The 27,805-nt window shown below is 48.7% G+C and overlaps 1 protein-coding gene across 10 annotated transcripts in view; it reads left to right on the forward strand.

Moving 5' to 3' along the window:
- The window catches only part of ZSCAN31 (zinc finger and SCAN domain containing 31), a 38,767-nt gene extending 21,027 nt beyond the window's left edge, over positions 1 to 17,740 (forward strand). For 4 of the 10 annotated variants that reach the window (XM_045073973.1, XM_013049703.2, XM_045073971.1 and 1 more), the window contains 4 exons: positions 5,803 to 6,274; positions 7,205 to 7,355; positions 7,833 to 8,931; positions 9,854 to 10,081. In XM_045073973.1, the coding sequence (XP_044929908.1) occupies positions 5,894 to 6,274; positions 7,205 to 7,355; positions 7,833 to 8,632 (1,332 nt within the window). In that variant the 5' untranslated portion in view covers positions 5,803 to 5,893 and the 3' untranslated portion in view covers positions 8,633 to 8,931; positions 9,854 to 10,081. Of the gene's footprint in view, positions 1 to 3,076; positions 4,886 to 5,802; positions 6,275 to 7,204; positions 7,356 to 7,832; positions 8,932 to 9,025; positions 9,056 to 9,853; positions 10,082 to 10,888; positions 13,744 to 15,465 lie in introns of those variants that run through there. The other 6 variants (XM_045073972.1, XM_045073969.1, XM_045073970.1 and 3 more) reach the window with 6 other exon arrangements.
- The last annotated feature ends 10,065 nt before the right edge of the window (positions 17,741 to 27,805 follow it).

The following is a 27,805-nucleotide window of genomic DNA, read 5'->3' on the forward strand; positions in this document are numbered from 1 at the left end:
TGATTTTTTTCTCAGCCATTCAGTACTTTCTTGTCTTCCGAAGCTCGTGTATCAAAGTCGTATTCTCTTGGCACAGGTCATTTCATCTGAATTGCCCCGTAGTTCCCATTTCCTGCTGCATTCGTTAGTGTCGTCAGATACTGAACAGTCAAAAACTTCTGTTACTCTTCAGCTGGGTCACTTCTGTGGTGTATCCTCTAGTGTATTTTCAGTGTCAAAGTTTTTTCTATTCTAAGATTTTGAATTCTTTTTTATATCTACCTGATGTTATTGGTTTCACTGTTTTGGTTTTGGTTTTGGTTTCACTGTAGTTTTCAAAATCACTTACTATAAAAATTTCTTGGACTATGGATAGAATAAATTTCATCCCAAGTGAATTTCTTTTTTTTATTTTTAAGGGTTTTATTTCTTTGACAGAGACACAGTGAAAGAGGGAACACAAGTAGGGGGAGTGGGAGAGGGAGAAGCAGGCTTCCTGCCAAGCAGGGAGCCCGATGCAGAGCTCTATCCCAGGACACTGGGATCATGACCTGAGCTGAAGGCAGATGCTTAACAACTGAGCCACCCAGCACCCGCCCCCCCCTCCAAAAGTGAATTTCTATTTGAATTGTTGATTGTCTTTCTTAGGGTTAGAGTTTTGCATGTTTTGGAATTTCTTTGGAATGGGAAAGCGTTTTAGATTTCTCTTACTTCATTCAGCATCACATCTAAGACCCTTTCTGGGTCTTATGCTTAGGGCTTTCATGTTGCTCCCCTGAGCGGTTATTAGGTGGGCAGACCTGGTATGGGGCCAGGTCTCAGCGTTGGTTACTGTAAATGAGGCTGGGCCTGTTGCTGGGCCCCTGGCCTGTAGCTCCTGATAAAACCAGAGGCCAAGTCAGCAGCAGATCATTTTTCCCCTGCCACACCCCTCACCCCCATGAGTGTGGAACTCCCTTGATGCCCCTTGTGTCAGAAAGTGAGCCCGGATGCCTGCACTCTGTCACAGACCGTCACCTCGAATCTTTAATCCCTCCAGAGCTGAATTCTAGGCTGCTGCTGGCTGCATACAGACCCATTAACCCGTAGCTTCACTGCACTTGCTGCTCTGTGTGTCTGTTTCTGGTCCACTGTCATTTTTATCTCGTATTTATGGCTGGTCATGTCCTTTTCTTCATCTTTTTTTTTTAACATATCTCCTATGGGGCGCCTGGGTGGCTCAGGGGGTTAAAGCCTCTGCCTTCGGCTCAGGTCATGATCCCAGGATCCTGGGATCGAGCCCCACATCAGGCTCTTTGTTCCGCAGGAAGCCTGCTTCCCCCCCTCTCTCTGCCTGCCTCTCTGCCTAATTGTGATCTCTGTCTGTCAAATAATTAAGTAAAATCTTTAAAAAACAATACAAAAACATATCATCTCCTAATGTTTGGAACCAGTTGGTAATTAGGGGTAACCAGCTGTGCCGTGTTACTCTGGAAATCTGAATCCAACCTTCAGATTGTTACTTTTGAGCTGCCATTGGGATTTTCAGGGTTATGTCCCTCATGGGATCTAGAGGTAGGCTTCGGCACACATTTGGAAGGTCACCGCAGATCCTTTAGTCTGTCTTGAGCTTTCTTGAATATTTCTTCCAGGATTTTAACTACCTCCTGAATATTGGCCCATGTATTCAGTGCTTTATTTTGTTTGTCCTATTTCTTCTCTAAAAGAGGATGTTCAACTCATTAATACTGCGTTGCTAAGAATACCAGGTTAGTAATTAGTTTAGCAGTTGCTGTGGGCCAGAAACTGTTCTGAGCTTTTTTGTTTTTTTATTTCTTTTCAGTGTAACAGATGTGCTGAGCTTTTAATATGCATTTCGTTATATAATTATCACAACCATCTTCTTTTTTTAAAAATTATTTTTATTAACATATAATGTATTATTTGCCCCAGGGGTACAGGTCTGTGAATCGTCATGCTTAAACATTTCACAGCACTCACCATAGCACATACCCTCCCCAATGTCCATAACCCAACCACCCTATTCCTACCCCGCTTCCCCCAGCAACCATCAGTTTGTTTTGTGAGATTAATTGTCTCTTATGGTTTGTCTCCCTCCTGATCCCATCTTTTTTCATTTTGTCCTTCCCTACCCCCCAAACCCTCTGCCCTGCCTCTCAAATTCCTTGTATCAGGGAGATCATATGATAATTGTCTTTCTCTGATTGACTTATTTCACTCAGCATAATACCCTCTAGTTCCATCCACGTCGTCACAAATGGCAAGATTTCATTTCTTTTGATGGCTGCATAGTATTCCATTGTGTATATATACCACATCTTCTTGATCCATTCATCTGTTGATGGACATCTAGGTTCTTTCCATAGTTTGGCTCTTATGGACATTGCTGCTATAAACATTCGGGTGCATGTGCCCCTTCGGATCACTACATTTGTATCTTCAGGGTAAATACCCAGTATTTACTGGGTATTTGTGGATGATTGCTGGGTCTTCGGGTACCTCTATTTTCAACTTTTTGAGGAACCTCCATGCTGTTTTCCAGAGTGGCTGCACCAGCTTGCATTCCCACCAGCAGTGTAGGAGGGCTCCCCTTTCTCCGCATCCTCGCCAGCATCTGTCATTTCCTGACTTGTTGATTTTAGCCATTCTGACTGGTGTGAGGTGGTATCGCATTGTGGTTTTGATTTGTATTTCCCAGATGCCGAGTGATGTGAGCACTTTTTCATGTGTCTTTTGGCCATGTGGATGTCTTTTTTGCCGAAATGACTGTTTATGTCCTCTGCCCATTTCTTGATTGGATTCTTTGTTCTTTGGGTGTTGAGTTTGGTAAGTTTTTTATAGTCTTTGGATACTAGCCCTTTATCTGATATGTCATTTGCGAATATCTTCTCCCATTCTGTCAGTTGTCTTTAGTTTTGTTGACTGTTTCCTTTGCTGTGCAAAAGCTTTTGATCTTGTTGAAGCCCCAATAGTTCATTTTTGCCCTTGCTTCCCTTGCCTTTGATGATGTTTCTAGGAAGAAGTTGCTGCAACTGAGGTCGAAGAGGTTGCTTCCTGTGTTCTCCTCAGGGATTTTGGTGGATTCCTGTCTCACATTGAGACAGGAATTTTATCCATTTCGAGTCTGTTTTTGTGTGTAGTGTAAGGAAATAGTCCAGTTTCATTCTTTTGCAGTCACAACAGTCTTCTGAGAGGGGTGCTTTGGTCAGTCCTACTTGAGAGAGGCTGTATGATATGAACATTGCTGTGCAGCACTGTTTCTCTAAAGACGATTTTAAAGAATACATTCTACTTGGTTCACCAGAGGATGCCAAATTGCACATAATTGAATTGAGCAAGTAAATAAAACATTGGGAAAGATTGATCCATAATTTCGTGGCAAATCGCCCACGAGAACAAACGGGAACTTCTCAGGCAAGGCCAGGGCGCTGGGAGGGGACTCAACACGACAGGCCAAGCAAACGAATCCTCTTGGTGTTTTGTCATGGGAGGTATTTGGGATCGGTATTAGGGTGGTTCCTGGTTGGAGTGGAGACAGACAGGGGAGGCCTGGTTAGGAGCACTGGGTGATGCATACAGATCCTGGGAGCAGGGGTGGCGTGGGGAGAACAGAGAATCTCTCTGCCCGTGCTTCTTCCCTTCCCTTGCCACAGCTTGACGACATGACGACTCCGTTACTGATCCTGAGAACATCCCTGCAGCCCTTGCAGCGGGCGGCACCGGCTGGGACCGAGGGTAGAGACAGGGCTCTCAGGGGCACAGACCAGGAGGTCAGTCCTAAGCCCAGCAGCGGTGGGGGAGCAGCACAGCAGCTGAGGCCGCCCCACCCGTGGCCGTGGGGCTCTGAGGAGTCTGCCTTGTGCTCCATAGTTTTTCAGGAGCAGAAGTCGTGGCCCCAGAATCAATCACACGACAGTTCGTGCCTGTGAATCTAACCCCATGGGAAGCCACACTTTCAGTAATAACAAAATTCAGTGCAAGCTCATAGTTAGGGATTCTCAGATTTACAGGCTTCTGGACTGAATACTCAAAAACACTGACACGCAGATTCTGCGGTAATGAGTGAAAATGGTGCGGTTGTTGGCCTTGGACACTGGCAAAGAGCAGGCTCCACAATCTTGGTTAACTCTCCATGCTCTCAACTCTGTAACCTAATTTTACATGAACATTGCACGAACGTTTGTCTCTCCCCCTGGAAACGCCAGGACGGCAAGGGCCGGGTCTGCTTCCTCTCGCTGCTGTGGCCAAGGCACCCCACACTGTGCCGGGCGTCTGCTGGACACACAGCATTTGCCTGAATGGAATGAAGACATTTTCCCACAATGGAGCATCGCTGAGAAACTTCTAAATTCTCTCCGACATTAATCATTTATTAACACAGGCTGAAGTCATATATGAAATGCAAATTCTACCACAAAAGTGAACTACGAGTGTAGCCACCATTCAGCCTCCCAATGTCAGTGCCACAGCCCTGCCTATACTCCTACCATTTCCTCTCCGAATCGCACTCTCTCTCGTACAGATCTACTGCGGGACAGTGAAATACAAGCCTCGCTGCCCCTCACTTTACAGTAGAGTCTAGTCTGAGCAGCTCAGCCCAGCGTTCGAGGCTGTTTTCTGGTTCGGCGTATCTTTCCTCGCCTGACTTCCACACGCTTCTGCCTGCACCCAGCCGTGTGCAGTTGGGCCCACAGGACTCCTGTGCGGTGTGACCGTAAATAGCCGAGGTCTGTCGTATGCTTGGCCTGTCGTGTTGAGTGCCCTCCCAGCGCCCTGGCCTTGCCTGAGAAGTTCCCATTTGTTCTCGTGGGCGTCGCTCACACGCGCCTGCTCCCAAGCCACAGTCGTTCCCTGCTCCGAACCCAGTCAGAATTACTTTTTCTACTCTCCGGGGCTCGACACGTGGGTGAGTGCTCTCTGATAGCCCTCGTCTGATCGAACCGCTGGTCGTGCGTGTCCGGTTCCTTACCTGATGCCTTTTCCATCACTATTTGTTTCCTTTCTGTAAGTATTTCAATTAGCAATAATCGTGCCTCATTGGCTACGATACTGCCACTGCACAAAGCTCTTTCTGTAAGTATTTCAAATGGTACAAAAATGAGAAAAAATACAGTTTTCTGTGAATGTAAATGGCCTTTTCTCTCTTCTGCACTTACCTAATCCTTCCCCAGTGGCCGCCCCTGTGCCGTCAGTTTTTCGTTGCCCTGATAGCGTGGTATAACAAACAGCCATAAATCTTTGGTGGCCAGCAGCAATTGGCATTTCTTTATTTTTTTTTTTAAATTTAATTTAATTTAATTCCTTCAGTGTTTAGCCCATGAATCTGTGGGGTTGAGCTGACCTGGGCAGGACTTACTTGTGTATCTGCAGTGCCCTGTGGGTCTGCCAGGCAGTTCTGCAGACCTCATCCGGGCTCGCTCACGTTCCTGGGGCGGAGCAAAGGGGACACTCCATCTGCCCTGCAGGGGTGACGGGCCCTGTCCCACACGCCTCCTCCATCAGGAAGCAGATGCTCCTTGCAGTTGTGGAGGGCAAAGGGCAAGCCAGCTACCGAGTCACACGAGTACTTCCCTAGCCTTTGCTCGTGTGACATTTGCTGGTGTCACCCTGGCCAAATCTGGTCACGTGCTTGAGCACAGACTCACGGGGGGGTTGGGGGGGTTGTACAGGAAAGAGGGAAGGATGGGGGCAGCTGGTGGATGCTGCCATGCGCTTTTCTCCAGATGCTACACCCGTAACCTAGACGAGAGCGTGAGTCATTGTTCTGTCCTTCACTTGTCCCCACTTTTTAATTTCCATTAACATGTGACGTTTCATCATCAGGTGTGTCTTCTAAAGAAGAACACATCAGGAAATCTTAAATGAGGTTCCTCTTGACCCCCAGCTGGAGTGAACCTTCTGAATTCACCCTAGAATGGCTTCAGCAGAGGAGCAGGAGGGACTGAAGATTGTGAAGGTGGAGGAAGACGTGATCTGGGACCAGGAAACCTGCCTTCGAGAGAACAGCTTTTCTACCCAGGAGGCCTCCCGCCAGCTTTTTAGGCACTTTTGTTACCAAGAGACCCCTGGGCCCCGAGAAGCGCTGAGCCGGCTGCGGGAGCTCTGCCGCCAGTGGCTGCGGCCCGAGACGCACAGCAAGGAGCAGATCGTGGAGCTGCTGGTGCTGGAGCAGTTCCTGACCATCCTGCCCGAGGAGCTGCAGGCCCGGGTGCGGGAGCAGCAGCCGGAGAGCGGGGAGCAGGCGGTGGCAGTGGTTGAAGATCTGGAAAGGGAGCTTAGTGAGCCCAAGAACCAGGTGAGAGGGGGACACGGGCTCCCAGACACTTCCCAGACACGGAACAGGGCGAGTTTGCGGACGCAGGCAGGTGGCTGCGGCCAGTTCTCGGGTGCCGTGGAACCGTCTGCCCCCAGCCTGCACGGCTTCAAACCCGCAAGCATTGTCTCGTATTAGGAAGCCAGTTAGGGGCTCTCCCATGAGGTTGCGGTGAAGATTTTTTTTTAACTTGAAGTCTGTCTTTTCCAGTCCTGTGGGGATGGGGTGATCTAATCCACTCTCCTGAGGTGGGGAGGGAAACTGAGGCACAGAGCAGCAAGGCCCTACAGGGAGTCAGGACCCAGACGCCGTGAGGGGGTGCAGCGCGGGGGTAGCAGGGTTCTTTTGGGCTTGCTCGTTTCAGCCCCAGGCGGCGGGGAGCCGGGACCGGTGCACGGGCTGCCGGGATGGCTTCCCTCCTCCATGGACGTGGGCAGGGGGCGCAGTGCTCACCGGCTGTTGGCAGGGGGCTTTGTTCTCTGCCATGTGCGTGTGCGCTTAGGGCTCACTGAGTGTCCTCGCGTCCACCGGCTTCCCCGAGAGAGACCGAGGGAGAGGGAGGATGAGGAGGGAGCCCCGGCGCTCCGTAGGACTTGGTTTCTGAGGTTGTGGACTGTCACTTCTGCCCCAGGTTCTCTTCTGTAGAAATGAGTCACTAAGCGCTGCTTCCTCTCCAGAGGGGAATTAGGGTCCACCTTTCTAAAGGAAGGCGCGTCTAAAAACTTAAGGCAGCGGTTTAAAGCAGCATCAGCACGCCAGGCCACCGTTGGCATGTGGGGTCGCACTCTGGGCCTCTCGCTGTGCCGTTCCTCTAGAGTGTTTCCTGTGGTTGCATGCGATGTCCTTCACTGAGCGTTAGCCGGGGCTCCTGGGTCCCGTCTCATGAAAGCAAATGTCCCTACCTGCCTTCAGGCCCTGGCTCACGAACATGGCCCTTCTGAGACGCTCTCAGAGGATGTGCCGCATTTGAAGGCCAAGCAGGACTCGGTAGCCATCCAGCTTCAGTCCATCGTGACACAGCTCCAGGGTGAATCTTTGAGTCCCCACAGACTCGGAGAACGAGGTAAGGACGTGGCTGGGTCCCCTCGGGATCTCTGGTGGCTCTGCAGAGGGCAGCAGTTACGGCTCTGGACTCTGGGGTCAGTTGGCCTGGGCTGGCCCTTAAACACTGCGTCTTAGTAGCTCTGCGACATTGGGCAGGTCAGGTAGCATCCCTGCACCCTCAGCTTGCGCGTGCATGGGGCAGAGAGTCACAGTCCCTCAGTCACGGAGTCGTGTGGACGTGTAAGAAATTAACACAGGTGAAGCGGGAACAGCACCTGCTCACACGTGCTCTCGGGAGCCTCGGCCCCAGCCATGCCCACGGTGCTGCTGACCCGCCCTGGCCCGGCCTCCTCGTGTAGCCCTTCTGCCCTTCCCACCTCCAGTGTTGTGTTCTGGGAACGTGTGTGTGTCTCGGGGCTCCCTGGGCCCCCTCCTGTGGTTGAGCTCTTTCCTGAAGGGAGAGAGGTGACGGTGTTCGGCGCGTGCATTCTCCCAGGTTGTGAACCTGTACCTGAACGCCAGGAGCTGGCATCGAAGCAGGAAGTCTTGAAGGAAGTGGAACACTTTGGAAACCGCAGACTGCCCGGAGATGTCCCCGTAGATTGTAAGTACAGAGAACTTTGTGCACCGCAGAGCAGAGCGGAAAAGCAGAGGGGACAGGCGGCCGGAGAGAGAAGGCACAGGTGCAGTGAGTGTGGGAAAGGCTTTACTCAGAGCTCAGTCCTCGTCCAGCACCGGAGAACCCACACGGGGGAGAAGCCCTACGAGTGCGAAGAATGCGGGAAGACCTTCAGCCAGAGGTCGGGCCTGATCGAGCACCAGCGGAGCCACACCGGAGAGAAACCCTACAAGTGTAAGGAGTGCGGCAAAGCCTTCAGCGCCAGCAACGGCCTCATCAGACACAGGAGGATCCACACGGGGGAGAAGCCGTACGAGTGCGAGGCGTGCGGGAAGGCCTTCCGCCTGAGCTCGTATCTCGCGCAGCACCAGAGGATCCACACCGGGGAGAAGCGCTACCGCTGCCCCGAGTGCGGGAAGGCCTTCAGCCAGAACGCGGGGCTCTTCCAGCACCTGCGCGTGCACACCGGGGAGAAGCCCTACCCGTGCGGCCAGTGCGGCAAGCGCTTCAGCCGGAGAACGCTGCTCGTCAAGCACCAGAGGAGCCACACCGGCGAGCGGCCGTTCGCCTGCGAGCTGTGCGGGAAGGCCTTCGGCCACCACTGCAACCTCGTTCGGCATTTCAGAACCCACACGGTTGCCAAGCTGGCCTCACTCCGTGCACCCCCAGACCCTTGAGTGGGGCCGTCTAGGAAAGGAAGATTTTCGGGCGGCGTATTTTGTTTTTACCAACTTTATTCTGCTTTGGAACGAGGAGCTTGTCTGCAGCCTGGGCTGCGTCTCCGCGGTGACTGTGGGTGTGGCAGTTGCCTGGCAGCCTCGTCCTCCCCGACCCTCGCTTCATTTCTGAGGATTTCCCTAAAAAGGGACCAAAAATTACCTGGAAATAGATTGGTATGGAGGGGCTGTTCTTGAGTGATACTCAACACCGCACAGCTCTGCAGGACTGGTATCTGTGCGTACTCTTCAAAGGCCGGGTAAGTTCAAGGGATATTCAGATGGGAGGCTTTTTCTCCCCCTGTAAAAGTTAACCTTTTTTATTTTTTAAGATTTTGTTTATTTATTTGACAGAGACACGGCGAGAGAGGGAACACAAGCAGGGTGAGTGGGAGAGGGAGAAGCAGGCTTCCCGTGGACCAGGGAGCCCGATGTGGGGCTCGATTCCAGGACCTGAGATCATGACCTGAGCCAAAGGCAGATGCTTAATAGCTAAGCCACCCAGGCGCCCCAAAAGTTAACATTTTCAACACACTGAAGTGCTGGGAGTAAGACTCCTTGCCTTTTGCATGGGGGACCATTGCCTGGGTCTCCCCAAGGACTGTGGTAGATGATCTGTCCAGTGCGTCCATCGGAAGGGGTGGCAGCATGGCCTTACCAGAGCTGGGACACCTCCATCCTGGCGGTTTGGAGAGGTGAGCCCTTGCTATCCAAGTGCAGGTCATTACCGTACTGAAGGCCTCTGTTTGTTACAGATGATAAGGGGACGCTTGAAAACACGCACACTGTAAAACGCTTTCATTCATAGCCTTTCTGCCCAAATCACCCCGCCCCCACCGCAGCCCTTTTGGAGGTTAGTCGGGGGCCCTTGTAGGCAACGTCCTGCGACTCCGTGAGTAGGAGCAGCTGTGGAGACCACCAGGCCTGGGCCTTGAACTGTCTGAGTGACACACGGGCTCTGGCTCCAGACAGTCTGGGTTCAGATCCTGCTCCACATGTGAGCTGGGTGACTTTGCATGACTTATTCAACCTGTCGTGCAGTCTCCCCCTCTGTACCGGGGGGTGATTAACTGTGCCCTTCTCATGGGGCGCTTGAATTAGAGATTTCAGCTATTTTAATTAATAAGAAAGCTAATTTAAACGGATATTAAATTAATGTAAACTTTAAAACATTTACTGCAGTGCTCTGCAAACGTGCGCTCGGATTTATGAAGAGATGGTCCCATCTGAGGAGCGGAGGAGGAGTTTCTGGGACCGACTGGGGTAATAAATGTCTCGGCTCATATACTTTCCCCGGCACCAAAATCCGAAGCCGGACTTCCTGAGAGAGGAGATAAAAGTTCAGCTTAGAAGTGTACTGTGCTAAACCTTTGTCTTAGGAGTTGATAAAAAGTTAGAAGAGTGCGTGTACATGTGTGTATATTTGGCTTTCCTTAGACTTCAGGGACCACAGCAAACAAAACTCTTTAATATTCCTTGACTGTTTTATTTGTGAATAGAACAATTAGCTGAATTCAGATTATTTGGAGTATGTGTCAGATTTTAGAGTAGCTACAAATCAGTTGGGATTTTCTTAAAACAGAGTCTATAATTCAGAAGCTCAGAACGGAGGCCAGGAAGCTGGATTTTCGGCCAGCTCCCTGTGCCCCCGACGCCGCTGCTTCCAGAGGCGCTCCCTGAACGCGGATGTGGTGCTTCAGCTGTGCGCGCCTCTTCCCAGCAACAGCCCCCTTATCCCCGCATCCTCCAGGGACAGCAGCATGGGACCCTGAACCCATTGAGAAACCGCGGTAGCTACTTGTCCTCTCCGAGCGGGGCTGGGAGGAGGGGTGGGCGGGGCAGACCTGCTTCTGACCACACTGCAGACCACGGGCCTCCCCCACGGCCCTCCGTGCGGCCGGCGGGCATTCAGGACATGAGGTCTCTGCTGCGGTGTCCTTCCCCGCCGCGGCAGCACAGACCGCACTCAGCTCCAGCTCGGTCCCTCCGGGCGCTCAGCCCCCAGTGCTCAGCCCCCAGTGCTCGCAGCTGCTTCCCTTCTCCCCTCCTCGCTGAGGACCCAACAGCCACAAAAGGAGAAGAGCAGAGGGAGGAGAGGCCTCCCCGTGGGGTGGGGGCCCGAAGAAAGGCCTGAAGGGGCGGTCCTGCCACGAGGAGAAAGTTGAAGGGGGAATTTGGGGATGTTTTATTTATTTATTTTTGTGGATTCTCTTTCAGCAATCTGGTTCAAATGTTGCCTGGTGAACTGGAGAGACTGGGGGCTGTGGGGTCTCAATTCAGCACACCCCAAAGATGTCAGCAGAGGCTTTTGGTCTCCTTGTGAGGAAGAATTCAAGGACAGACCTTCAGCACAGCAGAGGAGTGTGACACAAACAGGAAAGTTTACTAAAGCAGAGTCCACTCGAGACGTGCGAGCAGGCCGGCTTGAGAGAAAGAGCTGCCTTCCTGAGTTGGAGTTTTGCCTTTTGTTCTTAAGGGAGGGACATACTCATTATTGGAGGTGGGCATTTCTTGCAGCAGGATTTTGTGCCTTTTTCTTATTTGACCAGGGGTTTCCAGGCGTGGTGCCATTGTGGGCATGTCTGGTGGGATCCGGCTTCTTGCAGATACTGCCCGGACGGGCCTCTGACTCCCCACAGCTGGCCATGGCCTCCTCCTTGGGATGTGCTGAGTTGAGACCCCAGGGCCCCTGGTCTCCCCGCTGGCCTCCGGGCATCTGTTTAGAGCCTCATTAACTGCCTGCTCTAACAGTTTCAGTAATATTTGTGAAGAAAACATTAAAGACTCAATTTCCTGGGACACTTGGGTGGCTCAGTTGGTTGAGCAGCTGCCTTCGGCTCAGGTCATGATCCCAGAGTCCTGGGATCGAGTCCCACATCGGGCTCCTTGCTCAGCAGGGAGCCTGCTTCTCCCTCTGCCTCTGCCTGCCATTCTGTCTGCCTGTGCTCACTCGCTCCCTCTCTCTCTCTCTGATAAATAAATAAAATCTTAAAAAAAATTATTTAAAGACTCAATTTCCAAATATCCCCTTTATTAAAATTAGTCATAAAATAACACTATAATTTATGAATCTATTAATTAGTTATTTTCCATTTTCCAATTAGAACATGGCCTGTTTGGCGCAAAGATACCAAAAGAGACAGCAGAAACAAACCAAATGAAACCCAGAGTGTCTTTGTGAGTGTTCGTTCCTCCCCAGAGTTGGGGGCTTTCCTGATTGCTTAGTCTTACAGCTGGCTTTCTCTCGTGGTGTGCACAAAAGATACTCAGACCTGACGGAAGAACCCTACCTGGCCCGTCTGAGACTCAGATTATCTGTAAATTAGGAAGTACTTGCACATAAAAGCGTGTATGCATTATTCAGAAAGCCTGCCGCGGTTCTCTGTGGGTGGTTGTTGCTTTTCCAGTGGTTTTGAAACATGGTTCCCTGTTCCTTTTAGTCTCCGTTTCATTTGCAGACTACGGCTTGAGTCAGATCTAAGGATATTCGATGTGGATCAAGAGAGTGCTGCACGTGTGTCTCATATATGCTTTGGTTTTTCCCAGCAAGGCCCAAGACCACCGAAGGTGCTCAGGACACTGATGGCCTGTCCTTATGTGTGCATCCCCAGACAAACCAATCCTTCGTTTCCTTTGAGGTGGGAAATCCTGTGGGAGAGCTCGGCATCGCGAGGAATATTCTCATACACTTCCGCGAGGCTCTCAGTCTCCTGAAAGCACCACGTGCCTAGAAGGAGCACGTGTCCCTTCTCTTCTCATTTGAATGATTCAGTCTTTCATTTTTTCAGTCAAAAAATTTTATTCCAGCCTTATATCAATAACATCAATTAGTATAACACCAAATTAAGACAAACGACCCATAAACTACCCCCCAGATTAGTCCCACCCAGAGAACATGACCAGTAACCCTCAACAGCTGAAGTCAGGGTCAGGTCTGGATGTCCGCAGAGTTCAGTAGGTACACCTCTGAGGGGCCATGCTGGTTCCACGCACCCATTTCCAGACGACCCCCAGGTGTTGGTAGGCAAGTGACTCAGATCCTACAGCTGTGCCAAGAAATGTTGATGCAAAATGAACAAACCTTTTAGAATTTCTTTTAAAAAGGGAGAGTTTTTTATTCAAACCCAAGTGAGGGCTACTGCCCAGAATACCGTGTGCATGACGAAGGGAGTGCTCTGGTGAGGGGGCACTTGGTGTAGGGCTAGATTCAGGTTTTTACAGAAGTTACAAATCATTAGACAAAGGGCATTTCAGCAACCTGCAGGGCTTGTGTTCCTGTTTTAGTGTCCGCAGGCTGCGCGACTCACAGCAGCCAGGGACATCCGTCCATGCCTTTGTGTTCTGAATGCTCCTTTTGGGTTATTTTCTTTAGGGAGGCAGATGTACAGACTGCTGGGGCTAGAAGCAGAGCCCGCGGCCCGAGGTTTGAACGGGTCTTCTGACCTGGGTAAATGTTGGTGTAGAGCTTCCCCAGAGCCCAGGGGCAGCGCCCACACGCAGGGACGGGTGGACACTTGGGGTGCACCTCCCAGCAAGGGGGTCAGGCTGAGGGAAGGGATGAAACAGCCGCCCGCTGAGCTTGTGCACTGACCGCACAGTCGCCCCGCGGGAGGAAGGCGCGCGTGGTTCCCGCTGGCCGTCAGAGCCGCGGCCCCGCGCTGCGGCGGATACTCGGCGCGCCGGGGGCCCTCGTCTCCGGTTTCCTGCTCGGTGCGTGGAGAGTTGGCGTCTTGCTCCCGCGCACAGGAGGCCGGAAGACAGCGGGGCGATGCCCCCGACTCACGGACTCATTCTCGCGGCGTGGAGGGCGGGCAAAGGCCGCGCGGGTCTCTGGCAGGAAGTCCCGTTCTGCGGGGGCGGACGCGGGGCGGGGGGGATTTCTAGGTCTGGGAGAAGCCGGAGCAGCCGCGAAGCCGCCTGCAGAGTGCCCCGCGCCGGGAGGGGGTCGGTGCGGCCTCGGCGGACAGGGTGCGGCGTTCTGGCGGTGCGCGCTCGGCGGGAGCCCCCTTCGGCCGGCGTCAGTGCGGTCTCGGTCCTGCGGTGACGGCGCCGAGCGCGGGGGACCCGGCAAGGTAAGCCCCGCATCTTGGGCCTGGTCCCGACGCTGCTGCTGCCGGTGGCTGGCGCTGCGCTGGTGCGGACCACGGCCCAAACCCGTGTGCTCCTGAGTCCGCCTCCGGGAGAAGCGCGGCGCGCTCGCGGCGGGACTGGCCCCGGCCCGGGTTAGCGCAGCGTCGGTGGGCCGCGGGGCCCGTGCGCGTCAGGCTGTAGTCCCGAGCACGGCCGCAGGCGGCGCCCGCGCACCATCCCGGCGCATGCGCGTCCTCCCCGCCCCGCTGCTCCGAGGCCGCGGGGCCCGTGCGCGTCAGGCTGTAGTCCCGAGCACGGCCGCAGGCGGCGCCCGCGCACCATCCCGGCGCAGGCGCGTCCTCCCCGCCCCGCTCATCGGGGCCACGCGGTGAGCAGTCCCGGCCCCGCGCCCACCGTGCACCCGCCTCGCAGTCCCGGCCCCGCGCCCACCGTGCACCCGCCTCGCTGATGCGCCTCCGGGTCGAGCATTGGTTCTGTGGGTCGTCTCGCACTTTGGTCTCTTAGGTCACGTCCCTCCCTGGAAGCCTCTGTGTCCACGGAGCCCCGGGGGCCGACTTCTGCTTTTGTTCCCCGGCTTTGCGGGGCAGGTGCGGCCGCAGGTTCTGCCGCGGGGCCGGGGTTGCGGCCCGCGGTCTCCCGCCGGGTGGGGAAGGCCTCCTGCCGCAGGCCTTAGTCCTGCATCGGGGGCCGGTTGCCGTCCGCGCTGAGCGGAGCGGCCCGGTCCGTCCCCTCGCTGTGACTGCCGCGCCGTCCCGCCGACACGGCTCACGGGGCGCCTCTGTCGAAGGCTGGTCAACCTCAAACCGGGCTTCGTCCCGGGACGCGTGTGACCACGGGGAGCGTGTGCGCGGTACGGCACCGCGAGTGCGGCCGGAACCCCGGCCTGCGGCGCCGCCGAGCCCGCTCGTTCCCGGGTCGCCTCCGCACGGATTTTACCACTATTTGCTCGGGTCCGTGAAGACGACTGTGGGCGTTTTCGCAGGGGTTGTGTCACCGCTATTGTGATGAGATTCTATTTAGGGCGCCTGGTTCGAGTGTCTGCCTTTGCCGTGGGTCGTGATCCCACGTCCCGGGATAGAGGTTTGCGTGCGGCTCCCCGCTGCAGGGAGCCTGCTTCTCCCTCTGCCCTCCTCCCGCCGTCCTCTCAATCCGTCTCTCTCTCCAATAAGCAAAATCTTTTTTTTTTTTTTTTAAGTTGAGAGATTTTAGTTACTTGAGAGCTCACGCACACAGGCATGCCCTGCAGGGTGGGCTGGGAGCGGCAGAGGGAAGGGGAAAATCAAGACTCCCCGCTAAGCAGGGAGCAGGACAGAGGGCTCTGTCCCAGGACCCTGAGATCATGACCTGAGCCGAAGGCAGACACTGATCCATTTAACCTACTCCGCCACCCAGGCGCCCTATTGGGGTTGCGTTAGATGGGTAGATTGCGTTGGGTAGTATGGACATTTTAAGGATAATTGTTCTCCCACTCCATGAGCATGGCATGTGTCAAATTGTGTCATCACCAGTTTCTTTCACAGTATTTTATAGTTTTGACAGTACAAGTCTTTCACCTCCTTGATTAAGTTTGTCCCTGCGTATTTCATTATATTTGGTGCAACTGTAAATGGGACTTTACTTAATTTCTCTTTTTTAGTTCATTATAAGTGTACAGAAATACAGCAGTTTTTCTGTGTATTGATTGTTTTTTGTGACTTTGTTAGGGTCCGTGATCAAAGGAACGAGACTGATACAAAGCCAAGGTCAAACAAAACTTTATTTCGCGCCAAGCATCAAGAATCAAACTGACCGGTCAGGACTATCTCTTACAAAAAGGCGAGGACGATGTTCCCGACAAGGTCACTCCCAAGAAGGCCGCTCCTGACGAGGCTGCTCCGCAGATGAGGCCGCTCCATGATCAGAGCCGCTCCCAAGAAGAGGCCACTCCCAAGATGAGGCCGCTGCTCCATGAGGTTGCTCCCCAGACAGGGCCGCTCCCAAGAAGACGCCATTCTGGACAAGACCGCTTCCCGGACAAGGCCGTTGTCAAAGAGGCAACGATGACAGCGACGATGACGAGGAGGACAACCCGGATGACACAGACTCTGCTCCCCACGATACCACTCTGACAAGGCTGCCACCCAGAGGAAGCCACCGCTGCGGACGAGGCCACTCGTGGCTCGCGGTGGCGAGGCATTTTGCAGCAATGCTGCTGGCTGCTAGGGGCCATTGACATCTCAGGGCCACTGGCGTCTCGGGACCGCTGGCATCCAGGGGCTGCAGGTGTCAGGACCGCTAACCGCTGGGCCGCTGGACTGCTGGTGTCTTGGCACCTCTGACATCTAGGGGCTGCAGGCGTGGGGACCGCTGACCACTGGACTGCTGGACCGCTGGTATCTCGGGACCGCTGACTGCTGGGCCGCTGGACCACTGGAGTCTCAGGGCCGCAGGCATCGAGGGACCACTGACAGCTGGACCACTGGTGTCTGGGCAGCTCGAGGCTGCTGGAAGCTGCACATGGCTGAAGACTGCAGGTGGCTCAGGGCCGCCGGAGGCGGGGCCTCAGGCGGCTTGAAGCTGCAGGCGGCTGCTCGGGGCCACCGGAGGCAGGACTGCCGGGGCAGGGACCGCCAGTGGTGGGACTGCTCGCGGGGGTTATAGCTCTTACAAGAGCTGTTACAGCTCCTCCACTCCACGGACTCTTCGCTCCCGTGGACTCTTCCACTCCCACCGACTCTTCTGCTCCCATCACAGCTCTCCTCTCTCCCGCTAGCCTCGCAGAGCAACCTTTATGCGGTTGGTTGAGCCCCACCCCCATACAGGTGGCCAATCGGATCTCAATTCACCCTAGTGGATATCCACATGCTGCACCGATTGGACATCTTCACCTGGCCTACCCCACCCCTACATCCGGGGTCCACAAGCAAGTTCCTCTGGGAGGGGCAGGCCCTTACAACTTCACTGAATGTATCAGTTCTAATGGTTTTCTGGTGGTGCCTTAAGAGTTTTCTCTATGTAGTGTCATGTCATCTGCAAATAGTGAGTTTCTTTCCTCCTAACCAATTTAGATGCCTTTCTTTCTCTGTTCTGGTTGCTGGAGCTGGGATTTCCGGTACTATATTGAATAAAGATGGCGACAGTGGATCCTCCTCTTGTTCCTGACCTAAGGAGAAAAGCTCTGATTTTTTTCACCATTGAGTGTGATGTTCACTGTGGTTTTTCATATATCGCTTTCATTATGTTGAGGTATTGCCTCTAAACCTTCTTTGTCGAGGGTTTGTATCGTGAGTGGATGTTGTACTTTGTCATATACTTTTTCTGTGTGCATTGAAAAGATATGGTTGTTACTTTTTGTCTAGTTGATGTGAGGTTTCCTGTTGATTGATTTGCAAATATCAAACCACACTTGCATCTGAGGGATGAATCCCACTTGATGGGATTGATGCATGCTTTTTAAAGTATGTTCTTTTATATATACTTCTATATACAGTGTATATAAAGTATGTAAAGTGACACTTTAAAAAATGTATTTTTGGATTCAGTTTGCTAATACTGAATACTGTTAAGGATTTTTGCATCTGTTTTTGTCAGGGATATTGGCCTGTGCTGCTTTTTTTGTGGACTAACATCAACTTACGGAGGAATCCGTCTAACTCGGCTACATTAACTAAAGCTCTCCAGTGTCCTAGGTACAGAATAATTTACCTCCTTGAAGTTGCTCCGGCCCACAAGCCTCAGATGTTTGCAGTAGATTAGTAAGGGGCTCTTTATTTGAGAGAGATACGTGGATCAGAGAAAAAAGCAAGAGACTATCAGACCATGCTTATCTGCCTAACCCTTGGCAGGATTAGGCCTGCATCAGTTCAAACCTTAACCAACGGGGGCAATACCCTTGACCAGGCCTCATAGCTCCCAACAAGTCCCAGTAGTTCACTTTTGCCCTTGCTTCCCTTGCCTTTGGCGATGTTTCTAGGAAGAAGTTGCTGCAGCTGAGGTCGAAGAGGTTTCTGCCTTTGTTCTCCTTAAGAATTTTGATGGATTCCTCTCTCACATTGAGGTCTTTCATCCATTTTGAGTCTATTTTTTGTGTGGTTTAAGGACATGGTCCAGTTTCATTCTTCTGCACGTGGCTGTCCAATTTTCCCAACACCATTTGTTGAAGAGACTTTTTTCCCATTGGACATTCTTTCCTGCTTTGTTGAAGATTAGTTGACCATAGAGTTGAGGGTCTATTTCTGGGCTCTCTATTCTGTTCCATTGATCTATGTGTCTGTTTTTGTGCCAGTACCATACTGTCTTGATGATCACAGCTTTGTAAAGGAGCTTGAAGTCTGGAATTGTGATGCCACCAACTTTGGCTTTCTTTTTCAATATTCCTCTGGCTGTTCAGGGTCTTTTCTGGTTCCATATAAACTTTAGGATTATTTGTTCCATTTCTTTGAAAAAAATGGATGGTATTTTGATAGGGATTGCATTAAATGTATAGATTGCTTTAGGGAGCATAGACACTTTCACAATATTTGTTTTTCCAATTCATGAGCATGGAACATTTTTCCATTTCTTTATGTCTTCCTCAGTCTCTTTCATGACTACTTTATAGTTTTCTGAGTACATATTCTTTGCCTCTTTGGTTAGGTTTATTCCTAGTTATCTTATAGCTTTGGGTGCAATTGTAAATGGGATCAACTCCTTAATTTCTCTTTCTTCTGTCTTGCTGTTGGTGTATAGAAATGCAACTGATTTTGGTGCATTGATTTTATATCCTGACACTACTGAATTCCTCTATGAGTTCTAGCAATTACGGAGTGGAGTCTTTTGGGTTTTCCACATAAAGTATCATATCCTCTGCAAAGAGTGATAGTTTGACTTCTTCTTTGCTGATTTAGACGCCTTTGATTTCTTTTTGTTGTCTGATTGCTGAGGCTAGGACTTCTAGTACTATGTTGAATAGCAGTGGTGGTAATGGACAGCCCTGCTGTGTTCCTGACCTTAGGGAAAAGCTCTCAGTTTTCCCCCATTGAGAATGATATTCAGGTGTGTTTTTTGTGGATGGCTTTTATGATATTGAGATGTGTACCCTCTATCCCAACACTGTGAGGAGTTTTGATCAAGAAAGGATGTTGTACTTTCTCAAATGCTTTTCCAGCATTTGTTGAGAGTATAATATGGTTCTTGTTCTTTTATTAATGTATTGTATCACATTGATTGATTTGTGGATGTTGAACCAACCTTGCAGGCCAGGAATAAATTCCACTTGGTCATGGTGAATGATTCTTTGAATATACTGTTGGATCCTATTGGCTAGTATTTTGGTGAGAATTTTCACATCCATGTTCATTAAGGATATTAGTCTATAATTCTCCTTTTTGATGGGGTCTTTTTCTGGTTTGGGGATCAAGGTAATGCTGGCCTCATAAAATGAGTTTGGAAGTTTCCCTCCCATTTCTATTTTTTGGAACAGTTTCAGGAGAAGGGGAATTAATTCTTCTTTAAATGTTTGGTAGAATTCCCCTGGGAAGTCATCTGGCCCTGGGCTCCTGTTTGTTGGGAGATTTTTGATGACTGCTTCAATCTCCTTACTGGTTATGGGTCTGTTCAGGTTTTCTAATTCTTCCTGGTTTAGTTCTGGTAGTTTATATGTCTCTAGGAATGCATCCATTTCTTCCAGATTGTCAATTTTGCTGGCATATAATTGCTCATAGTATGTTCTTATAATTGTATTTCTTTGGTGTTGGTTGTGATCTCTCCTCCTTCATTCATGATTTTATTTATTTGGGTCCTTCCTCTTTTCTTTTTGATAAATTTGGCCAGGGGTTAATGAATTCTTTCAAAGAAACAGCTCCTAGTTTCGTTGATTTGTTCTACTTTTCTTTTGGTTTCTGTTTCATTGATTTCTTCTCCGATCTTTATGATTTCTCTTCTCCTGCTGGGTTTAGGCTTTCTTTGCTGTTCCTTCTCCAGCTCCTTTAGGTGTAGGGTTAGGTTGTGCACTTGAGACCTTTCTTGTTTCTTGAGAAAGGTCTGTACTGCTATATACTTTCCTCTCAGGACTGCCTTTGCTGTGTCCCAAAGATTTGAACAGTTGTGTTTTCATTTTCATTTGTTTCCATGAATTTTTTTCAGTTCTTCTTTAATTTCCTGGTTGACCATTCATTCTTTAGCAGGATGCTCTTTAGCCTCCATGTATTTCAGTTCTTTCTAACTTTCCTCTTGTTATTGAGTTCTAGCTTCAGAGCATTATGGTCTGAAAATATGCAGGGAATGATCACAGTTAAGACCTGATTTGTGCCCCAGGATTTGATCTATTATGGAGAATGTTCCATGTGCACTAGAGAAGAATGTGTATTCTGTTGCTTTGGGATGGAATGTTCTGAATATATCTGTATGCCCATCTAGTCCACTGTGTCATTTAAAGCCTTTATTTCCTTGTTGATCTTTGGTTAGATGAATCTGTCCATTTCAGTCAGGTGCTGTTAAAGTCCCCCCACAATTACTGTATTATTGTTGATGTGTTTGATTTTGTTATTTTTTAAAAAGATTTTATTTATTTATTTGACAGAGATCACAAGTAACCAGAGAGGCAGGCAGAGAGAGAAGGGGAAGCAAGGCTCCCTGCTGAGCAGAGAGCCCGATGTGGGGCTCGATCCCAGGACCCTGGGATCATGACCTGAGCTGAAGGTAGAAGCTTTAATCCACTGAGCCACCCAGGTGCCGCGATTTTGTTATTAATGGATTTATATAATTGGCTGCTCCCATGTTAGGGGCATAGATATTTTAAATTGTTAGATCTTCTTGTTGGACGGACCCTTTAAGTATGATATAGTGTCTTTCTTCATCTCTTATTATAGTCTCTGGCTTAAAAATCTAATTGGTCTGATATAAAAATTGCCACCCCAGCTTTCTTTTGATTTCCATTAGCATGGTAAATTGTTTTCCACCCCTTCACTTTAAGAATTTTATTTATTTATTTGACAGAGAGAGATCACAAGTAGGCAGAGAGGCAGGCAGAGAGAGAGGAAGGGAAGCAGGCTCCTGCTGAGCAGAGAGCCCGATCGGGACTGGATCCCAGGACCCTGAGATCATGACCTGAGCCGAAGGCAGTGGCTTAACCCACTGAGCCACCCAGGCGCCCCACCCCTTCACTTTAAATCTGGAGGTATCTTTGGGTCTAAAATAAGTTCTTGTAGATAGCATATTGATGGGTCTTGTTTTTTTTTTTTTTAATCCATTCTGTTACCCTTTGTCTATTGTTTGGGGCCATTTAGCCCATTTACATTCAGGGTAACTATTGAACGATATGAATTTAGTGCCACTGTATTGCCTGTAAAGTGACCGTTACTGTATATTGTCTCTGTTCCTTTCTGGTGTATGTTACCTTTAGGCTCTCTCTTGGCTTAGAGGATCCCTTTCAGTATTTCCTGTAGGGCTGGTTTGGTGTTTGCAAATTCTTTTAGTTTTTGTTTGTCCTGGAAGCTTTTTATCTCTTTCTTTTCCAGTGACAGCCTAACTGGATATAGTATTCTTGGCTGCATATTTTTCTCATTTAGTGCTCTGAATATATCATGTCAGTTCTTTCTGGCCTGCCAGGTCTCTGTGGATAAGTCCACTGTCAATCTAATATTTCTACCATTGTATGTTACACACTTCTTTTCCCAAGCTGGTTTCAGGATTTTCTCTTTGCGACTAAGACTTGTAAGTTTTACTGTTAGATGACGGAGTGTGGGCCCATTTTTACTGATTTTGAGGGGCGTTCTCTGCACCTCCTGGATTTTGATGCTTGTTCCTCTTACCATATTAGGATAATTCTCTATTATAATTTGCTCCAAAATACCTTCTGCCCCCCTCTCTCTTTCTTCTTCTGGGATCCCAATTATTCTGATATTGTTTCATCTTATGATCTCACTTATCTCTCACATTCTCCCCTCATGGTCCAGTAGTTGTTTCTCTTTTTCTCAGCTTCTTTATTCTCCATCATTTGGTCTTTTATATCACTAATTCTCTCTTCTGCCTCATTTATCCTAGCAGTAAGAGCCTCCATTTTTTATTGCACCTCATTAATAGCTTTTTAAAAAAAATTCAACTTGGGGGCGCCTGGGTGGCTCAGTGGGTTGAAGCCTCTGCTTTCGGCTCAGGTCATGATCCCACGGTCCTGGGACCGAGCTCCATGTCGGGCTCTCTGCTCAGCAGGGAGCTTGCTTCTCTCTCTCTGCCTGCCTCTCTGCCTGCTTGTGATCTGTGAAATAAATAAATAAAACCTTTTATAAATAAATAAATAAATAAATAAATAAATAAATAATTCAACTTGGTTAGATTTTAGTTCTTTTATTTCTCCAGAAAGAAATTCTCTAATATCTTCCATGCTTTTTCAAGCCCAGTTTGCACCTTGAGACTCGTCATTCTGAACTCTAGTTCTGACATATTACCAGTGTCTGTATTGATTAGGTCCCTAGCCGTCAGTACTGCCTCTTGTTCTTTTTTTTTTTGTGGTGAGTTTTTCCGCCTTGTAATATTGTCCAGATAAGAATATATGAATGAGGGCGCCTGGGTGGCTCAGTGGGTTAAGCCGCTGCCTTCGGCTCAGGTCATGATCTCAGGGTCCTGGGATCGAGTCCCGCATCGGGCTCTCTGCTCGGCAGGGAGCCTGCTTCCTCCTCTCTCTGCCTGCCTCTCTGCCTACTTGTGATCTCTCTCTGTCAAATAAATAAATAAAATCTTTAAAAAAAAAAAAAAGAATATATGAATGAGAGAATAAAATACTAAAAGGATGGCAAAGACCCCAGATAAATATATGCTAACAAAACCAGAAGAGACCCGAAACTGTGGGGAGAAGAATGGAGGAAAAAATTAAAAAATAAAAAAACACACATATATTAGACTGGTGAATAGAACAGAAAAACCCACTTGATTTTGGGTATATTCTCATCTCTTAGAAGAAACTACCTTCCAGAATTTTAAAGAAAAGAAAACTTACATATACAAAAATAAGGGTAAACATGGTGAAGGGATGTAATATGACTGTAAAGATGAAAATTTAAAAAGATTCTAAAAAAGGAATTGATAAGTTGGTTGGAAAAAGAAGGGGGAAAAAGGAGAGAGTATGATCAGGCTGGAGCTAGATTTAGGGTATATTTTGATTAAAACCTATATGTTTACAAAAAATAAGGTTAAATACAATGGCGGGATAAAATATGACTATAACAATGAAAATTTTAAAAGGTTTTTTAAAGGTATTGATAAAATAGTTTAAAAAATTAGAAGAGAAAAGAGGAAAAGTTAAAAAAAATAGAATAAGACAAAAATAAATTTAAAAAATTTTAACTTTGCAGGGCACTTGGGTGGCTCAGTGGGTTAAGCCTCTGCCTTTGGCTTAGGTCTTGATCCTGGTGTCCTGGGATTGAGCCCTGCATCGGGCTCTCTGCTCAGCGAGGAGACTTCTTCCCTTCCTCTCTCTGTGCCTGCCTCCCTGCCTACTTGTGATCTCTGTCAAATAAATAAATAAAACCTTTAGTCCTGCAAAGTTAAGTTTTTTTTAAAGGATCTTGGGGGGAAAGCCATGAATTCTATGCATTGTTTTCCCTTAGCTCTGGAGTTCCACTGTTCTTCTTGATCGGTCAGCTTGATCTTGGCTGGATGTTCTTGCTCATCTTCTGGGGGAGGGGCCTGTTGTGGTGATTCTCAAGTGTCTGCCCGAGGCGGAACTGCACCGCCCTTGCCAGGGTCCAGCTAAGTAATCTGCTTGGGTTCACTCTTGGGAGTTTTTGTTCCCCGAATGCTTTCCTTGGATCTCTGGAGGACAGGAATGAAGATGCTGGCCTCCCTATCTCTGGCCCAGAGGAGCCGAGAGCTCAGGGCCCTGCTCCTCAGTGAGCCCTCGGAGAAAAATGCTCAGTCCCTCCTGTATCCCTGGTCTCCGGCCACGCTCTGAGCACTCTGACTGAGCATTTCTATCTCTGGCGCATGGCCCTATGCCCTGCTGTGTGCTCCCTTATGCTGTTCTTCCCAGAGGAGGAAGAAGGGGGTCTCCCTGGATCTGCCACTTGTGGGGTCCCTGCTCGAAGAACAGTGGCCAGAGTGTCCCTCGCATCAGGGTTTAAGGTAAGCCCGAACTGAGAGCTCACTCCTTGGCTCTGTCTCTGTATTTGGCTTCCCCACTCTGATGCCTGGGGGCTCTACCACACTCAGGCACCTCCAGTCTTTCTGTGACTCCATGGGACCTGAGACCACACTATCCCCCAGAATTCCCCAGAGGCTCTACCCCCAATTAGCTTCTGGAGCAGCATCCCTCGGTGGAGCAGACTTGTAGAAGTTCCGATTTTGTGCTCTGTTGCTCTGCCGCTTTCCGGGCCTGGTCCCTCCCCACCGTGGTCTATCTTCCCGTTGCTTCTGATTCACTTCTCTGAGCGTCTTACCTTCCTGAAAGTAGTGATTTTGTTCCTAGAATTGCTGCTCTTCTGTCTCCTGTTGAGTTTTTAGGTGTTCAGAGTGGTTTGATAACTATCTAGCTGATCTCCTGGGACCTGATGCTGTTTCAGTCTCCTACTCCTCCACCATCTTGCCTCCTCCCTTGGGGGCAAGAGCTGACATTTTATCTTGATTTTGGCCATTTTAATTAGTATGTGTCTTGATGTGGACTCCCTTGGGTTTAAGAGGGTTCCCCTTTCTCTGCTTTCTTGCCAACACTTGTTTGTGTTGTGTTGTTGATTTTAGCCATTCTGAGGTGTGAGGCAGTATCTCATTGTGGTTTTGATTTGTATTTCCCTGATGCCAAGTGAAGGGGAGCATCTTGTCATGTGTCTGTTGACCGTCTAGATGTCTTCTCTGAAGAAATGTCTGTACATGTCTTCTGCCCATGTTTTAATTGGAGTATTTGTTTTGTCAGTGTTGAGCCATATAAGTTAAGTTGGCTACTAACCCTTTATCTGATACTTCATTTGCAAAGACATTCTTCCATTCAGTAGGTTGCCTCTCAGTTTTCTTGTTTCCTTTGCTGTGGAGAACCCAGTGGTTTATTTTGGCTTTTATTTACCTTGCATCAGGAGAATAATGTTGCTATTGATGATCAGTGTCAGAGAAATCACTGCCTGTGTGCTCTTCAAAGATTTTTAGGGTTTCAGATCTCACATTTAGGTCTTTAATCCATTTTGAGTTTATTTTTGTGTGTGGTGAAAGAAAGCATTCTGGGGCTTCTGGCTGGCTCAGTCAGTAGAACATGTGGCTTTTGATCTTGGGTTGTGAGTTCAAGCCCCACACTGGATGTAGACATTACTTGAAAATAAAAGCTTTTAAACAATTTTTTAAAAAATGCAAAGAAAGTAGAAATACAAAGCGATCAGAGAGAGTGAGTGTGTGTATGTGTGTGCATTTTAAGCAATGTCTATACCCAAGCAGTTTTCCCAACACCATTTGTTGGAGACACTCTTTCCCATTGTATATTCATTCCTCCTTTGTCAGATCGACTATAACTGTGGAGTTATTTCTGGATTTTGTGTTCTCTTTAATAGATCTGTGTGTCTGTTCTTATGTAGTACCATACAATTTTAGTTACTACTACTCTGTAATATAACTTGATATCTGCAATTGTGCTATCTCCCATTTTGTTCTTTTTCAAAACTGCTCTGGCTCTTTGGGGTCTTTTGTTTAGGAAATTTTGAAATTTTTTCTAGTTCTGTGAAAAATGCTATTGGTGTTTTGAAAGGGATTGCGTTACATCTGTAGGTTGCTTTGCATAGTATAGATGTTTTAACACTATTTGTTTTTCCAGCTCATGAGCATGGAATGCCTTTCATTTGTGTTGTCTTGAATTTCCTTCATCAGTGTTCCATTATTTTCCGAGTACAGGTCTTTCACCTCCATGGTTACATTTGTTCCTAGGTATTATTTTTGGTGCAGCTGCGGGGCTGTTTTCTTAATTTCTGTTAGTTCATTACAAGTGTATAGAAACTCAGTGGGTTTCTGCTTACCGATTTTGTGTCCTGCTTCCTTATGAATTTATTTCTCAGCTAAAGAAGTTTTTTGGTGGAGTCTCTAGGGTTTTCTATATATAGTATCATGTCATCTATAAACAGGAAGAGTTTTATTAATTACTTACCAATGTGTATGCCTTTTCTTTATGTTGTTTAATTTCTGCGGTGAGGACTTCCAGAACTATGGTGAATAAAAGTGATGAGAGTGGAATTCCTTGTCTTGTTCCTGATCTGAGGAGAAAAGCTATGTTTTTCACCACTGAGTATGATGGCTGTGGATTTTTCATATTAGACCTTAATTATGTTGAGATCTGTTCCCTTTGGACCTATGTTCCGGAGGGTTTCTGTCATGAATGGATGTTGTATTTTGTCAAATGTTTTTCTGCATCTATTGAAATGATCATAAAAGCATTTTTAGTGTTTTCCCTTATTAATTTGATATACCATGTTGATTGTTTGGTGAATATTGAACCACCCTTGCGTCTAGGAAATCAATCTCACTTGATAGTAGTGTATTATTTTTTTAAATATATTGTTGGATTCAGTTTGCTGATATTTTGTTGAGGATTTTTGCATCATGTGCATCATGACCTACTTATTACACAAAGGAGGCTAGCTAGGGGCCTCCCTCTCCTACCGGTTCCTGCAAGATATGCCCCGAGATCTCGTGAGAGTTGGGCTGGGATTTCATGAGATTTGCCCCAAGATGATGGGAGATCTGGGAATAGAAAGAGGTGGCTTGGTTTTGGGAGTGCAAGTCCCAGACAGATCACCCTCAAGTCAGCAGCTTGGGAGAGCCTCGGGCGATGGCCTGTATTCTCAGATGAGCCCGCTCGTGCGCACATTGCTCCATCCTGCCAGGACTGCCCTCCTGTTTCTGCCACCTCTACTCTACTGTGAGTAAGGGACCACAAGGTCCATTCATCTCTATTTCTGTGCTGTAGCCTCTAGTTCCTTTTTTGGTGGTGTCTTTATCTGGTTTTGGTATCATGGAATGATTTGGAAGTTTTCCTTCCTCTTTTTTTGGGATATTCTGGGTGTAGAATTGGTATTAACTCTTCTTTAAATGCTTGGTGGAATTCTCCTGTGAATCCATCTGGTCCTGGATTTTTGTTGGAGATTTTTGATTACTGATTTAATTTCTTTGCTGGTTATGGGCATGTTTGAGGTTTTCTCTTTTTTTTCCTGATTGAGTTTTTTTTTCTTTTTAAGATTATATATATATATATTTAACAGAGAGACAGATCACAAGTAGGCAGAGCAGCAGGCAGGGCAGGGGGTGGGGAGCAGGCTCCCTGCTGAGCAGAGAGCCCAATGTGGTGCTTGATCCCAGGACCCTGGGATCATGACCTGAGCCAAAGGCAGAGGCTTAACCCACTGAGCCATCCAGGTGCCCCTGTTCCTGATTCAGTTTTGATAGTTTGTGCTTTGAGGAATTTATCCATTTCTTCTAGGCTGTTCAGTTTGACATACAGCTTTTTCTCCATGGGCTTTATGTCCACTTCACCCTGCTGGTGACTTCTCCTTTCCTCCCATGAAGATGCTGTTGTTACTTGATTTGCTTCCTGTTTCCTCAGTTTTCTTTACTCTTAGCTGCTTCTGCCAGTTCCGAGTCCCAGCAGCACACAGCTTTCCATTTCAGCCTCCAGAGGCACTGCTTCCCCCGTTTCTCCTTTACAGTACCCCCTGCCAGCGCGCCGGCCTGGCCCTCCTCTCCTGCCCACCATCTGGTCCAGTTTTATAGCAGCACTGAGGTTTTCAGCCTGTTATCACCTAAGGTCTTTCTTAGATCATCTTTATGTCATGGGCTCTGCCTGGATTTTCTTTTTTTTTTTAAAAAGATTTTATTTATTTATTTGAGAGAGAGACAGTGAGAGAGAACATGAGAGGCGAGAAGGTCAGAGGGAGAAGCAGACTCCCCATGGAGCTGGGAGCCCAATGTGGGACTTGATCCCGGGACTCCAGGACCGTGACCTGAACTGAAGGCAGTTGCTCAACCAACTGAGCCACCCATCTGCCTGGATTTTCAACTGCAGATTTAGCACCACCCTGTGTACTATGACAGCACTTGCATTTTTAAAAAATCTCCACAAAAAATTAA

The sequence above is a fragment of the Mustela putorius genome, unplaced genomic scaffold (assembly GCF_011764305.1).
Source record: "Mustela putorius furo isolate JIRA1106 unplaced genomic scaffold, ASM1176430v1.1 tig00537295_pilon_pilon_pilon, whole genome shotgun sequence".
Taxonomy (NCBI): Eukaryota; Metazoa; Chordata; class Mammalia; order Carnivora; family Mustelidae; genus Mustela; species Mustela putorius.